This window comes from Leucoraja erinacea, chromosome 13 (genome assembly GCF_028641065.1).
Source record: "Leucoraja erinacea ecotype New England chromosome 13, Leri_hhj_1, whole genome shotgun sequence".
Lineage (NCBI taxonomy): Eukaryota > Metazoa > Chordata > Chondrichthyes > Rajiformes > Rajidae > Leucoraja > Leucoraja erinaceus.
Window position 1 is genome coordinate 15,069,004 of NC_073389.1, and position 13,950 is coordinate 15,082,953.

The 13,950-nt window shown below is 43.3% G+C and overlaps 1 protein-coding gene across 13 annotated transcripts in view; it reads left to right on the plus strand.

Moving 5' to 3' along the window:
• Window positions 1-13,950, plus strand: part of dmd (dystrophin) — a 1,582,845-nt gene that overhangs the window by 1,386,384 nt on the left and 182,511 nt on the right. For all 13 annotated transcript variants that reach the window (XM_055644518.1, XM_055644513.1, XM_055644515.1 and 10 more), the window contains one exon: window positions 9,546-9,692. In XM_055644518.1, coding sequence (XP_055500493.1) covers window positions 9,546-9,692 — 147 coding nt within the window. The remainder of the gene's footprint in view (window positions 1-9,545; window positions 9,693-13,950) is intronic.

Here is a 13,950-nt window from a genome sequence, read left to right on the forward strand (position 1 = left end):
TTACAATATGACCTTTTTTGATGATACGATACGGTAGAATAGAACTTTATTTTGAGGACAGTTCCATATCCTTATTTAAAGTGAGAAAAGGACATCCTTGCTAAGTACTAGTTCTGGTGCCAATTAGACATTTGAATGAGCTGTTGCAGCAATCTTAGAGCAACTCATGGGTGGAACAGAGGTGCTGGCTCACAACGCCAGAGACCCAGGATCGATCCTGACTTCAGGCGCTGTGTGTGTAGAATTTGCACATTTTCCCTGTGAACATGTGGGTCTCCACTCGGTTCTCTGGCCACCTTCCATGTTCCAAAGACGTGCCAGTTTATTGGTTAATTGTAAAATCCCCCCTTGTGTGCAGGGAGTGGGATAACAGAAGTGGTTTGAATGGGTGATCGGTCGTTAGTGTGGACTCAGTAGGCTGGAGAGGGTCTCGACCCAAAATGTCACCTATTCCTTTTCTCCAGAGATGCTGTCTGACCCGCTGAGTTACTCCAGCTTTCTGCACCCATCTTCGGTGGGCTGGAGGGCCTGTTTCCATATTATATCTCTAAACTAAACTACATTCTGTAATCAGCACCAATGTATTCAACTGCAGAAAAGTTTAGTTAAAGAATATAAAATTAAACTTGATGTTTCAGACAATAGTTGGCTACTCAAAAGACCCTAATTTAGCTGAGTATTTCTAAGTACATTATGGAAGCAAGCCAAAGTTCTTGCTCATGAGCATATAATGTGCTTGACTGGAGCACTGACAGTATAATAGATCATTTGGAGCTGCCCATTTTTCAGTCAAGTATAGAAACATAGAAACATAGAAATTAGGTGCAGGAGTAGGCCATTCGGCCCTTCGAGCCTGCACCGCCATTCAATGATAAGAGGATCATGGCTGATCATCCAACTCAGAATCCCGTACCTGCCTTCTCTCCATACCCCCTGATCCCCTTAGCCACAAGGGCCACATCTAACTCCCTCTTAAATATAGCCAATGAACTGGCCTCAACTACCCACTGTGGCAGAGATTTCCAGAGATTCACCATTCTCTGTGTGAATATCAAGTCTGTCTCTTTCCAGAGATAAAATATTCAGTCACAATTTTATGACAAAGAATAAATGATGATCTCCTGTATGAAATTTATCTCACATTCATATTTATCTATCCAGAATTGAAGTATTCAAGTTAAGAGGAACCTCTGTCCACAAATTAGACCTAATTCTCCCTGTGGTCTTGTTCCCGATAGAGCATGCTGAGTGAGTGCAAAATAAGGTAGTGGTGTACTTACCGTCTGTGAACGTAAAAAACAAACATTGGTTCTGTGAATCAACTCACTAAAATATTTATTTTGATGAATATTGGTTCTTTCTCCATGAGCACTTAACTACATGAGCACTTTGTATTGTATTCCTTGCCAAATGAATAATCCCATGACCTAACTTATATTCCATCTTCCACCTTACTGTCAATTCATGAAACCTCTCCATACCAGTTCTGTTCCAACCTTCTTCTGGACTCCGTGTCCACGTGTTCAACATATCCACAATGTAGTTGCTACTGGATATGTAGGACCCGGTTCGGTTCAGTTTAGTTTATTGTCACGTGTACCAAGGTGCTTTGAAAAGCTTCTGTTGCGTGCTAACCGGTCAACGAAAACCTGCAGCACCAATATCTCATTAGAACCAAACAAAAAAAGTTTAGAACATGAGCGTGTATGAGCAGGAATACTGCCCATCAAGCCTGCTCCACCTTTCATTTCAATGCATATCTTGTATGTGTATGTGACAAATAAACGTGACTTGACTTCACCATGAACCTACTCTGCCATGGGTACCGTCTATGGTACCTGTTCCCCATAACCCTCAGTTCCCTAACCTTTCCAAAGTTTATCTACTTCCCCTTCAAACAGCAACAATGATATTGTTTCTACACACCTCTGGAATAGAGGATTACAGAGAATTGCCACTTTTTTGCAAGGAGTTTGGACGCACCTACTGTCCACATGATTGACCCCTACTCTTGTAACTATGTCCCCTCATTTGAGACACTCCCATAATTGCAAGAACTCAACATCCACCCCGTCAAACCTCCTAGGAAGGTTTGTGTTTACAATATACCTTTATTCTAAACAATTTCAAGCTAATTTCTTCAGGTGCTTTTTGTGATAAAACACACACTCATCCTATAAATTTGTCTACTGGAAGTCTTTTAGACTGCCTCCAATCTCAGTATATTGTTCCGTAAATAAAAGAACCAAAACTGAGCATAGTACAACAGACATGGTTTCTCTGGTACCGCATACAATTATAACATCCCTTCCCTTCTCTAAGCTGCAACCCTCTCATATTAAAGGGCAATTTGCCTTTAACCATCCTAACCACTTGCTGCACCAGCTAGCTTACTTTTTTGATTTGTACACAAGTACACCTGAATCCCAAGTTAGACACAAAAAGCTGGAGTAACTCAGCGGGACAGGCAGCGTCTCTGGAGAGAATGAATGGGTGACGTTTCAGGTCGAGACCATCTCCAGAGAGGTATGAAGAAGGGTCTCGACCCGAAACGTCACCCATTCCTTCTCTCCAGAGATGCTGCCTGTCCCGCTGAGTTACTCCAACTTTTTGTGTGTATCTTCAGTTTAAACCAGCATCTGCAGGTCCTTCCTGCACACAACACCTGAATCCCTCTGTACTTCACACGTCTGCATCTTGCTCCATTTAGATAATAGTCTCCCTTTTAGATTCTGACCCTGAAGTGAATAAACTCCGACTTTCCCACACTCCTTTTCTTCTTGGAGTTGCCAAATTTGCATCCATTTACTTAATCTGTCGTATCTAATTGCATCCTCATCACAGCACTCCCACCTTTTTATCATGCTGTGTGGTTGAGGTGGAGACATTTACATGGTTGAATTTGATAGCGTGAGGTGTGTCTTAACCGCGCTTAAAGGGGCTGTCCCACTGCGTCGACCTAATTGAAGAGTTTAGAAGAGTTTAGGAGAATTTGAAAAAGTGTCACGCTGAAGACCTCCTTCGACCTCCTTCGACCATGTTAAAGACTAGCTTCGATTACCTTAGATTACCTTCGACTGCTGCCCTCGATTACCTACGAATAACATGCCGACCTACTGTGACCTACTTCCTACGAGTAAAAAAAGTATCGATTTTTTCCATGGCGACCTTTTTTTACATGCGGGCATTTTTCAGCATGTTGAAAAATACCCCGCGACTTAGCTGAGGCCTTGAGTACGCGGGGACTACTCTCGAGAATGAAGGAGAGTTACAAAGACCTCCTAGGACCTCGTGTCGACCATGCTGCGAGTATGAGTCGAGGGCAAACTCGCCAGAACTCGCGGATTAGGTCACCGCAGTGGGACAGCCCCTTAACTACACAAACTTGTTTAATGACTCTTGTGTAAAACAGGAGGTTTTAATGCCAAGGGGAGGTTATGGTCTTTATATGCCGTGAAACCCGTAATTTAAGATACAGAATTGATCAGTATAAATCCTTGTCATGGGTTTGCAGATTGCTATTGTTAATTTTTTTTAATATGTTCATCATGAAACTGTATCCCTGTGTGTAAAAAGGGAATGACCTTGAACAGGTTAAAATATCACATTTAAATTCAATTTTAAAGTGAGTTGTAATATGAGTTGACATGCACCACTGGTACATCAGATTTAATCAGAATAATAATTTACAGAGACCAACCAAGTTTACTGGAGTCTATACCCACCTAGAATAGGACTGCTGGAATTTTGAGTGGTTCTTTTGCACTTAATAGCTTTATAAAATAAGAAATGTGGAACTGGGGTGTGGGTTTAGTGCAGTGCATCATATTACATTTGTTTACTTGCAAATGTTCTTTTGGAAATTGCTAGAAAAAGACCTGTAAATGAACAAATAAACCGGAATCCTAAAACCATGCATTTTCAATGTAAGAATTAGGTTTTCTTTTCGCAATGATCTTGTTTATTACATGCCCTTGTGATGGCCAATCTGCTTTGTCAGACCAATGCCAAGGCAGTGAAGGTGAAAATTACTCCCTATGTGTTTACAGAATCAAATTTACAATGCATTCAAATATTTCCATATTATAAGCTTTGAAATCCAACCCCTTACCGTGAAATGTCTCTCAGAGTCGATGGTATAAAATCAGTTCTGCAAATATAAGTCAAAAAATAATTCTGACCTGAAGGAAATGAAGATGCAATTGTTCATTACAGTATTAGCAGTTTATAAATTTGTGGTTGCCCAATTTTCTCCCCTTCTCCTTGCGGGAAGGACGTTGGACTTGGTGGATACCTAAAACAGCAGTTAGCACCGCAGCTCGTTCCCCTATCCCCACTCCCTCTCTCTTTCCTGACCCTGATGCACACCATCATTCTCCCACTATCCCACTCCCCTTTCCATCCCCGCCCCCTTCCACTCCACCTATACTATACCCCTCCCACTGGCTTTACACTGCTCTTTCAATCTTCACTCCTTATAAACACTCTTTTGTCACCTTGTCCCCTTTAGGGTCAACTTTCATCACCCTTTTATCTCTAGCCTTTGTCCACCCATCTGCCATTCTCTATCTTCATCTCCATCACCCACCAGGAAGGCTTTAAAGCCTCCCGCTTCTACCTTGACCAATTTCCTTCCTACTAAAACTCTACTCTGCCAAGCGGAGCTGGTCCTCATCCTCAACAACTTCTCCTTTGACTCCTCCCACTTCCTCCAAGTCCAAGGCGTAGCTATGGGCATTCGCATGGGCCCCAGCTATGCCTGCCTCTTTGTAGGGTACGTTGAACAATCCCTGTTCCAGGCGTACACTGGCCCTATCCCCAAACTCTTTCTCTGTTACATTGATGACTGCATCGGTGCTACCTCCTGCACCCATGCATAACTCATGGACTTCATCAACTTCACCACCAATTTTTATCCTGCACTCAAATTTACTTGGACATCTCAGACACCTCCCTCCCCTTTCTTGATCTCACAGTCTCCATCACAGGAAATAGACTAATGTCTGCATCTATTACAAACCCACTGATCCCACAACTGTCTCGACTACACTTCTTCACACCCTGCTTCCTGCAAAGACTCTATCCTCTACTCCCAATTCCTCCATGCTGTCCTTGTTTTGTGGTTTGTATTTCAAACCTTTTCACACCATTCCCTGCCAGATTGTCTTTATTTGGCATCTGCCCCTGTTCATATCTTCCTTTTTTCATTTTTATGTCAAAATCATCTATGCCTGAACAAAGGCAATGTTCACTAACCTAATTTAGCTGTGGGCCCCTGTTGAGTTCCACTGAATCAGACTGTGCTAACAGTGAGTGGAATCAGTCACTGAAATGTCAGATTACCCTGAGATCCCGGATATTGGCTTCCGATGCCCTGTGTGAAATCTGGTACAAAGCCACAAACACCAGCACAGTTCAAAGCACACATTAACTTAAAACTTACAAAACATTTAAATAGTTGTGTAGTGTATATGTATGAGGTGTATTGTACATGGGGTGGATAAAATCATGAGAGAAATAGATCAGTTATCTTGCCCAGAGTAGGTGATGACTGCATCGGTACATCTACTCTGGGCAAGAGACAGAGTCTCTTGCCCAGAGTAGGTGTATTGAGGATCAGATTACTTTTAAGGTGAAGGAGAAAAGATTTAATAGGAATCAGAGGGGTAACTTTTTCACACAAAGGGTGGTGGGTGTATGGAACAAGCTGGCAGAAGAGGTAGTTGAGGCAGGGATTATCCCAACGTTTAAAAAACAGACAGGGATATGGATAGGACAGGTTTGGAGGGATATGGACCAAACACGGGCAGGTGGGACTAATGTAGCTGGGACATGTTGGCTGTGAGGGCAAGTTGTGCAGAAGGGCCTGTTTCCACGCTGTATCACTCCATGACTCTATGAGTTAGTGAGAGTTTCACAAACATGATCTAAAGCAACTGTAAGCTAACCAAGCAGAATATGAGGTGCTATTCTTCCAGTTTGGGTGCAGCCTCGCTCTGGCAGTGAAGGAGGCCAAGGGCAGAACGGTTGGAATGGGAATGGGAAGGGAAATTAAAATGATGAGCAACTGGACCTCTCGTAGGCCTTGGCTGGGCACAAGGGTTCTGCGTAATGATCACCTAGACTACGCTTGGTCTGACTGATGTAGAAGAGGCCACATTTGGAGCAGTGAATGAAGTAGGTGAGGTTGGCAGACACATACATGAACCTTCGTCTCACCTGGAAGAGCTGATGGGGTCCCTGGATGGAAATTAAAGTGGAGGTGTAGGGACTATCTAAATGGCGTCAAGTTGGGAAAAGGGGAAGTACAACGGGATCTGGGGGTCCTTGTACATCAGTCTATGAACGTAAGCATGCAGGTACAGCAGGTAGTGAAGAAAACGAATGGCATGTTGGCCTTTATAACAAGAGGAATCGAATATCGGAGCAAAGAGGTCCTTCTGCAGTTGTACAGAGCCCTAGTGAGACCACACCTGGAATAATGTGTGCAGTTTTGGTCCCCCAATTTGAGGAAGGACATTCTTGCTATTGAGGGAGTGCAGTGTAGGTTTACAAGGTTAATTCCCGGGATGGCGGGACTGTCATATGCTGTGAGAATGGAGCAGCTGGACTTGTACACTCTGGAGTTTAGAAGGATGAGAGGGGAACTCATTGAGACTTATAAGATTGTTAAGGGTTTCGACACGCTAGAGGCAGGAAACATGTTCCCGATGTTGGGGGTCCAGAACCAGGCGCCACAGTTTAAGAATAAGGAGTAAGCCATTTAGAACAGAGACGAGGAAACACTTTTTCTCACAGAGAGTGGTGAGTCTGTGGAATTCTCTGCCTCTGAGGGCGGTGGAGGCAGGTTCTCTGGATACTTTCAAGAGAGCTAGATAGGGCTCTTAAAAATAGCAGAGTCAGGGGATATGGGGAGAAGGCAGGAACGGGGTACTGATTAGGGGTGATCAGCCATGATCACATTGAATGGCGGATGAAAAAGAAAGATCATGGAAAAGGTAAATCATTGGTTGGAAGAAAGGAAACAAGAGGGAGACTGAGGATGGGAAACAGGGAAAAGCCCTCGATGGAGTTGGCTGGGAAGGTGTGGGGCAATGGAGCCCTCTGTTGAAGGACTCTCTGCATCTTTGTACCACGATTCTTTCTGCTGCATTACACTGCTCCATATTGCTTCACCTGTGACAGTCAAATCTCCAGATTCCACTCTGTCCCTATCCTGGTGCCAGCCTTCACTGGTCTGCTGCCGCCCTCGGCGCTGTGCAAGATGGATCTGTGAGGCTAAAGACTTCTCGATGAAGAATGTTTAATGTAGCTTTTTTGTGAAGTGGTCGATGTGTAAAACTTAGAGAACGCATTTATTTTCCTATCTCAGTGGTTCAATGGCTCTTTATTTTTTAATTGGTCCAATGAGATAGGAAATCAGATTGGAGTTGAGATCGGAGTCTCATTGAGATTGGACACTATATCACAAGTTAGAAAACAAACTGAGAGAGTTGCCCCGTGTTAATAGGGAGTGACAGATTTAGGGTGCATATCAGTTTTTCAAACACACACCTCAGGCACAGGACACAGAAACCCAGTGGTGTTGAGGGTGTGTTCCACTGTTGGAGGTTACTTTCTTCAGGACCAGATCTTAAAGCAACTCCCATCTCCATTGTAGAAAGAAGGAACTGCAGATGCTGTTTTGCATGAAAAGAACACAAAATGCTGGAGTAATTCAGCAGGTCAAGCAGCATCTCTGAAGTACATGGATAGGTGACTTTTCGGGTTGGGACCCTTCTTCAGACTGGAGGAATTCCGAGGAAAGGTCCTGACTCCCCATCGCCTTTGTAGGTCCATGCATGACATCCCACTGTCCAATATTTATACGTCAACCAGCATCTGAAAAATGTAAGGTTGACAAAAATGATGGAGAAACTCGGCGGGTGAGGCAGCATCTATGGAGCGAAGGAAATAGGCAACGTTTCAGGTCGAAACCCTTCTTCAGATTTATTTGGTCAACATCACATTACGGTTTGTGTAAGCTTGTTCACTCATGTTCTGCTGCATCTCCAGCACTTAATGGATGCAGCATATTTACATTGTTTGAATACCATGGGTGGCTTTCTCTCTCCTGTTGCTATTTGAAATCTTTGTACAACTGGAAGTGCAAGGGGGTCCCAGCTAAGGCACAGGCCACCCTACCAATAATCATTCCACATGTAAGGGCTAAAACTTGCATACATGGCTGTCTCTTCCACCACTCCAAAAGTGGGCAAATTTAAATTCCTTACACATGCCATTTCACAGTGATCACACCCCAAAAGTATCTAATTGATTGTTAAGTCCTGGATGTTATCAAAGGGCATGAAAAGTGTTAATGAAATCCAAGACCTTTCTTAATTATACAAGCAGCTTCATTCAACCTATAGTAACTGTTGAAAACACCAGCAGAAAGATTTGTTTTAGTTTTGTTTATTGTCATATGTACAGTGAAAAACTATTTTTGCATGCTAACCAGTTAGTGGAAAGACTTGATTACAATCTAACCATCCACAGCGTACAGATACAGGATAAAGGGAATAAGGTTCAGTGCAAGAGTTGCACTACAGGAATTGCAAGAGCAGCGCAAGGGTTTGGAAAATCTTGTTTGATGAAGATTATAATAAAAATCAAGTCAAATTGCAACAGAATGTTGTTCAAGGCATGCTGCTCTGCTCTGTTCAAAGTGAATGACAGTCTGTTATGGGTATGGACTGTTTATCATGTTCTATTAAGTAAGCCTGGACAATGTTGTCACATTAGTGGAGACAGGTGGTTAACACACAATATCAGCAAAAGGGAACCATTAACTGATGAGACCCAAAATGTTGTCTGTACGGAGTTTGTACGTTTTCTCTGCGACCGCATGGTTTCTCTCCAGATGCTCCAGTTTCCACTGAAAGATGTTTCTTCCTCCAAAGACATACAGGTTTGTAGATTAATTGGTTTCTGTAAACTGTTACCAGTGTGAGGTGATCGCTGGTCGGGAAGGACTCGGTGGGCTGAAGTGCTTGTTTCCACGGTTTATCTCTAGAATCTAAACTTTGCTGATTCTGCATCTCCCTTGGTACAAAAAGCTGGAGTTATTCAGCAGGACAAGCAGCATCTCTGGAGAGAAGGAATGGGTGACGTTTCGGGTCGAGACCCCATCGGACTGGTTAGGGATAAGGGAAACGAGAGATATAAACGGTGATGTGGAGAGATAAAGAACAATGAATGAAAGATATGCAAAAAAGTAACGATGATAAAGGAAACAGGCCATTGTTTGCTGTTTGTAGTGTGACTTCGGTGGGGGAGGGATAGAGAGATGGGGAATGCCGGGGCTACCTCTGCCTGAAGTGAGAGAAATCAATATTCATACCACTGGGCTGCAAGCTTCCCAAGCAAAATATGTAGAACCTAACTAGGTTTCAAAATATTCGCCTGTAGCTTGGATTTCTACATTGGCATTTCAGTGATAGCATTGTAATTGCCGTTTATTTGTAGAATGCCGTTGTAATGGAAATGTTTTTTTTTTAATCCAGGCATTCAGAGCAGAAATCGCTCCCATGAAGGAGAATGTGACCCACATGAATGATCTCGCTTCCCAGCTCACGCCACCTGATATCCAACTCTCCCCATACAGCTTAAACCAGCTGGAGGATCTGAACACACGGTGGAAACTCTTACAGGTGGGTCCACGATATGCATGCCCAGCAGAGTCGGCTCAATTAGCCCCATATTTTCTAAAAGCGCACCATTCTAGTGTTGATAGGAGAGAGCCGTGTTTATCAGTAGAAGCACAGGTTGCCCCAGAAGGAACAACTGTCTTCTGAAAACAGAGCAAAACAAATGACTGTGTAAAGACTCCACGGAGAAAACTTGTCAAATCCATTTGTTGCTTTTGTCTCGTGAAAGGCAGAAATTTATGAAAATGTCCTGTTAATTGTTGAACAATTTGTGCCAATGTGAAGCCGTGAACACTGTAAGCAACAAAAGTCTTTGTGTATCTCAATGTTGAAGAGTATGGGTATTGGCATTTTAACAAAGAGTGGAGTTTACAAATGCATGGCGTAGTTGTTTTCTTATCTTCAACGATATATTTATTTGTTTGTTTCTCTGCTGATCGAACATTTCAAGTGTTTGCTGATGATGCTTTTCTCTGGGAATTGCCCCGTCTGCAACACTTACCTGCATCTTTGATGTTTATCTAGTTCTTGTGACATTTATGGTGGTAACACATCAAGACTGTCTGCTGATGCTTTCAGCTGACCTGCCCATATTCACTCTAAGAATGGAGATTGAATATGTAACAATTGGTGGGAGGGAGTTTTGGTCAATTTCCACGTTGCTTAATTCTGGGTGCATTAAAGCTAATTGCAGCCCCCAACAAGTTTGAGAAGAATTGGGGTTGCAGCAAATGGCCGGCAGCAGATGAAACAATTTTGAAGCATACAGAAACAAAAGAAGTGTGGCTGCAGTATACACAACAAGCTCCCGCAATTAGTGACATGACAATAATGAGGTCAACCTTCAGCTGTTCAAAAAAAGTGTTGAAACACTTCAAAAAAAGTATTTCAGTGGGATGACCTTGGACATGTGTATATTGATGTAAGAACTTCTCATTTAATTCATGGTCCAGAGAAAATCAGCCACTTTAGCAAATAGATCTTATTGCTCTATGTTTGCAACTCACTTACCTGACTAGCTGGGCCTATTGACAATAGCAAATCTCTGGAGAAGATCTAAATGGGCAATAATCCAACCCAAAATGTCACCTATCCTTTTTCTCTGGAAATGCTGCCTGGCCTGCTGAGTCTTTGTGTCTATCCTTGGCATAAACCAGCATCTGTAGTTCTTTGTCTCCACATTAAAACTGCATTGCCAGCCTTTGTGGAGGCTGACTGAAGCACCTTGGTAAATCAGTGGTTAAAAATGTCACTGGCGTCTTCTTTCCATCTGTACAGCCTTCAGAAGGCATTTTGGTTCCCATTTTCCAGCGAGCATGGAGATAACCTGTTATGATATCTGATCAACATTTATAAATAAGCTGTTAGCACACTGATAAGCTTTGGGTAGGTGACAGTGGATGATTAATGGGGATAGATTTTAGGATACAGGACCATTTAAATCATTGAATGTCTCTTAAAGCTGAATTAAGCCATTGGATAAATCTACAAGAATCAGAAACTGTGGCTTTGATCAATAAGAAATCTGTCAGCCTAACTTCGTCTTTCTGGAGACGTTTCGAGGTGACCTTGTTCCTGTGTGCCCTGAAGACTGCTGATTAATACCTAAAAACACTTGAGATAATAACAATAAAAAACTGGTGTTTATCTGGCACTTTTGTACATTTCTCAGAAAAGCACGTGCATGCTGATCCAATCACATGCATAAAAGCTTACCAAACTCCAGGCAACATTATGCAATAAGATTTATTTTAGTTCTTTCAGTGGCACAGCAGTAGAGTTGCTGCCTTACAACGCCAGACACCCATATTCGATCCTGACTACGGGTGCTTGTTTGTACATAGTTTGTATGTTCTCCCCGCGACCTGCGAGATTATTCCCCGAGAGCTCCGGTTTCCTCCCAATCCAAAGACGTACAGGTTTGGAGGTTGATTGGCTTGGTAAAATTATAAATTTTCCCTATTGTGTGTAGGACAGTGTTAATGTGCGGGGATCGCTGGTCGGCGTCGACTTGGTGGTGAGGGGGTGGGGGGTGGGATGGGCGGCGGCGAATGGCCTGTTTCTGCGCTGTTTCTCTAAATTTTAAACTAAAACACATTAGGCATGCGCACTCTTCAATTTTACACAAACTGGCACAAATAAAGTATTTGAACTTAACGGTGCCTTTCAATTTCTGGCATTGGAACTGCTAATTATGTCGCTCTAGTTCCTTGACCTAATGTTCTTGGGACATGAGACAACATGAAAAGCTCTGTTGTGACATTTTAATCTGACAATTCTTACAGACTCTCCTATTCTTCTCAAGTCACCACAGATCTATTAAGCTCGTGGTTGAACTGTACACATTAGTCATTTTTGGGATGGCTTGGCAATGTTCATCACACAGAAAGGAGAACACATTTTCTTGATCTGTGGCCATTTTGAATACTTGGCCTGTTTTTGGTCTCCTCTAATGGGAAAGAAAACCAGGTGACATGTAAAATATGCTGCCAACTCACGACTGCCAAAGGCAACTTCAATCCTCATGATTTATATATTAATCCCAGAGCACCTATTGGGGTCATGACCATTCTGGCATCTCTCAGTTACCTGCATCGAGCATTGAAAGCTTGTGCATAAAAATTGCAAGTCAAGATTGATACATGTACGTTGTACTTGTTTTTTTAAATCAGAATCAGATTTTATTTGCCGTATGTTTTGCAACATACGAGGAATTTCACTGGCCAGGTCAGTCTTACAATTAAAAATCAACGGACTCAAAAACATATTTTAACATGAACATCCACCACAGTGACTCCAACACATTCCTCACTGTGATGGAAGGCGAAATAAAGTTCAAGTCCTTCACTTGCGTTCTTCCTTGGTCGGGGGCCTCGAGCCCCCATTGACAGTATGATCTTGACTCCCGTAGCCGGTGGCGTTCGGGCCCTCCTCGTCGAGGCGTTCAGCTCCCGCATCGGGGGGATGTCAGCTCCCCCGCGCCGGGCGATCAAACCTTGCCTCGGGGCTGGTTGAACCTTCTGCGGCGTTGGAGCTCCCGACTAGCCTCTCCTGAGACTGCGAGCCCTTGTTGGTAAGTCCGCGATGCGGTGGGAGCGATCCCAGGCAAGGGATCCGCTCCGATGTTAAGTCCGCGCCCCACGGTGGGGCTCATGATAGTCCGAGGTGGGGCTCATGATAGTCCGAGGCAGCTACCAGCTCCAGCGATGGTAGGCCGCAGAGCACGGAGAATGTGATCAATACAAAAATACGGTGATCACATCTCCAAGTGAAGGCAGCGATACAATGAAAAGAACCACACACAAAAACACAATAAAATGAAAAAACATCCACCACAGCATCCCCCCACAATTTGGCCCCCCCCCCCCCCCCCCCCCCCCCGGGCATCATATGGTAAAAGGACAAGGTGAAGTACATTAAATCAAATCTTTTCCCAAACACTAAAATAACAAAAAAGATGAAAAAACCGCAGACCGCAGGGCTGCCAGCAGGGTGATGCCCATCTCCGCCGCGGCGCCCTTCTGGTGGGGATCAAGGATAATGCATGATGATAATGATGATGATAGTTGTATCTAGGTAGAGGGAAATTCTTTGCTTTTGCATACAAAGTACACCAAGAGTCACCACAAAGGTGCCAACAAAGTTACAAAAAGCATTTTGTAAAGTACTCTTTAAGTAATGTTGGTCCCTTCTTCGTCCCCTTAGTTCTCGGCTTCCCCACCACATACGAAAATTGTTCTACCGCCTTTTATGCTTTTTTAACCTCATCACTTTTGCGACATTTTCCCACTTTGCAACAAAAGTCCTGGCCTGTGGTTCGACCTGAAACCTTTACCCATGAGCTAATACGCAAACATGTGTGAAGCTTGGAGGTTATTTTAATAGGTCTGTGACGATGAAAATAATCTCCAGTGTGGAAATAAAGACTGCATTTTTCTAACATTAAAAAACTGAATATCCCAGATAGGAACCTGCTTCCTTCTACTCAAACACATGGCAGCTAGCAGCAGCGAAAATCCATAACAGCCATCTTCTCCTTGTCATGTTGCTTACCCTGCTTCGGAGATTTGTATTTATCTAAGTCTCTGCTCTCTATATTATAACATGGTCCATCCCATCCCTTGGCTCTTGGCGTTCTGCTTTGAATCCTGGCACAGAGAAGCTTGACATTTCAGATTCCCTTTCTTGTTTTCAGATGCCTCCATAGACTAGCCAAGAATGTGCCTGACCTCTCACCCCATAATCTTTGGAGAAATCTTCA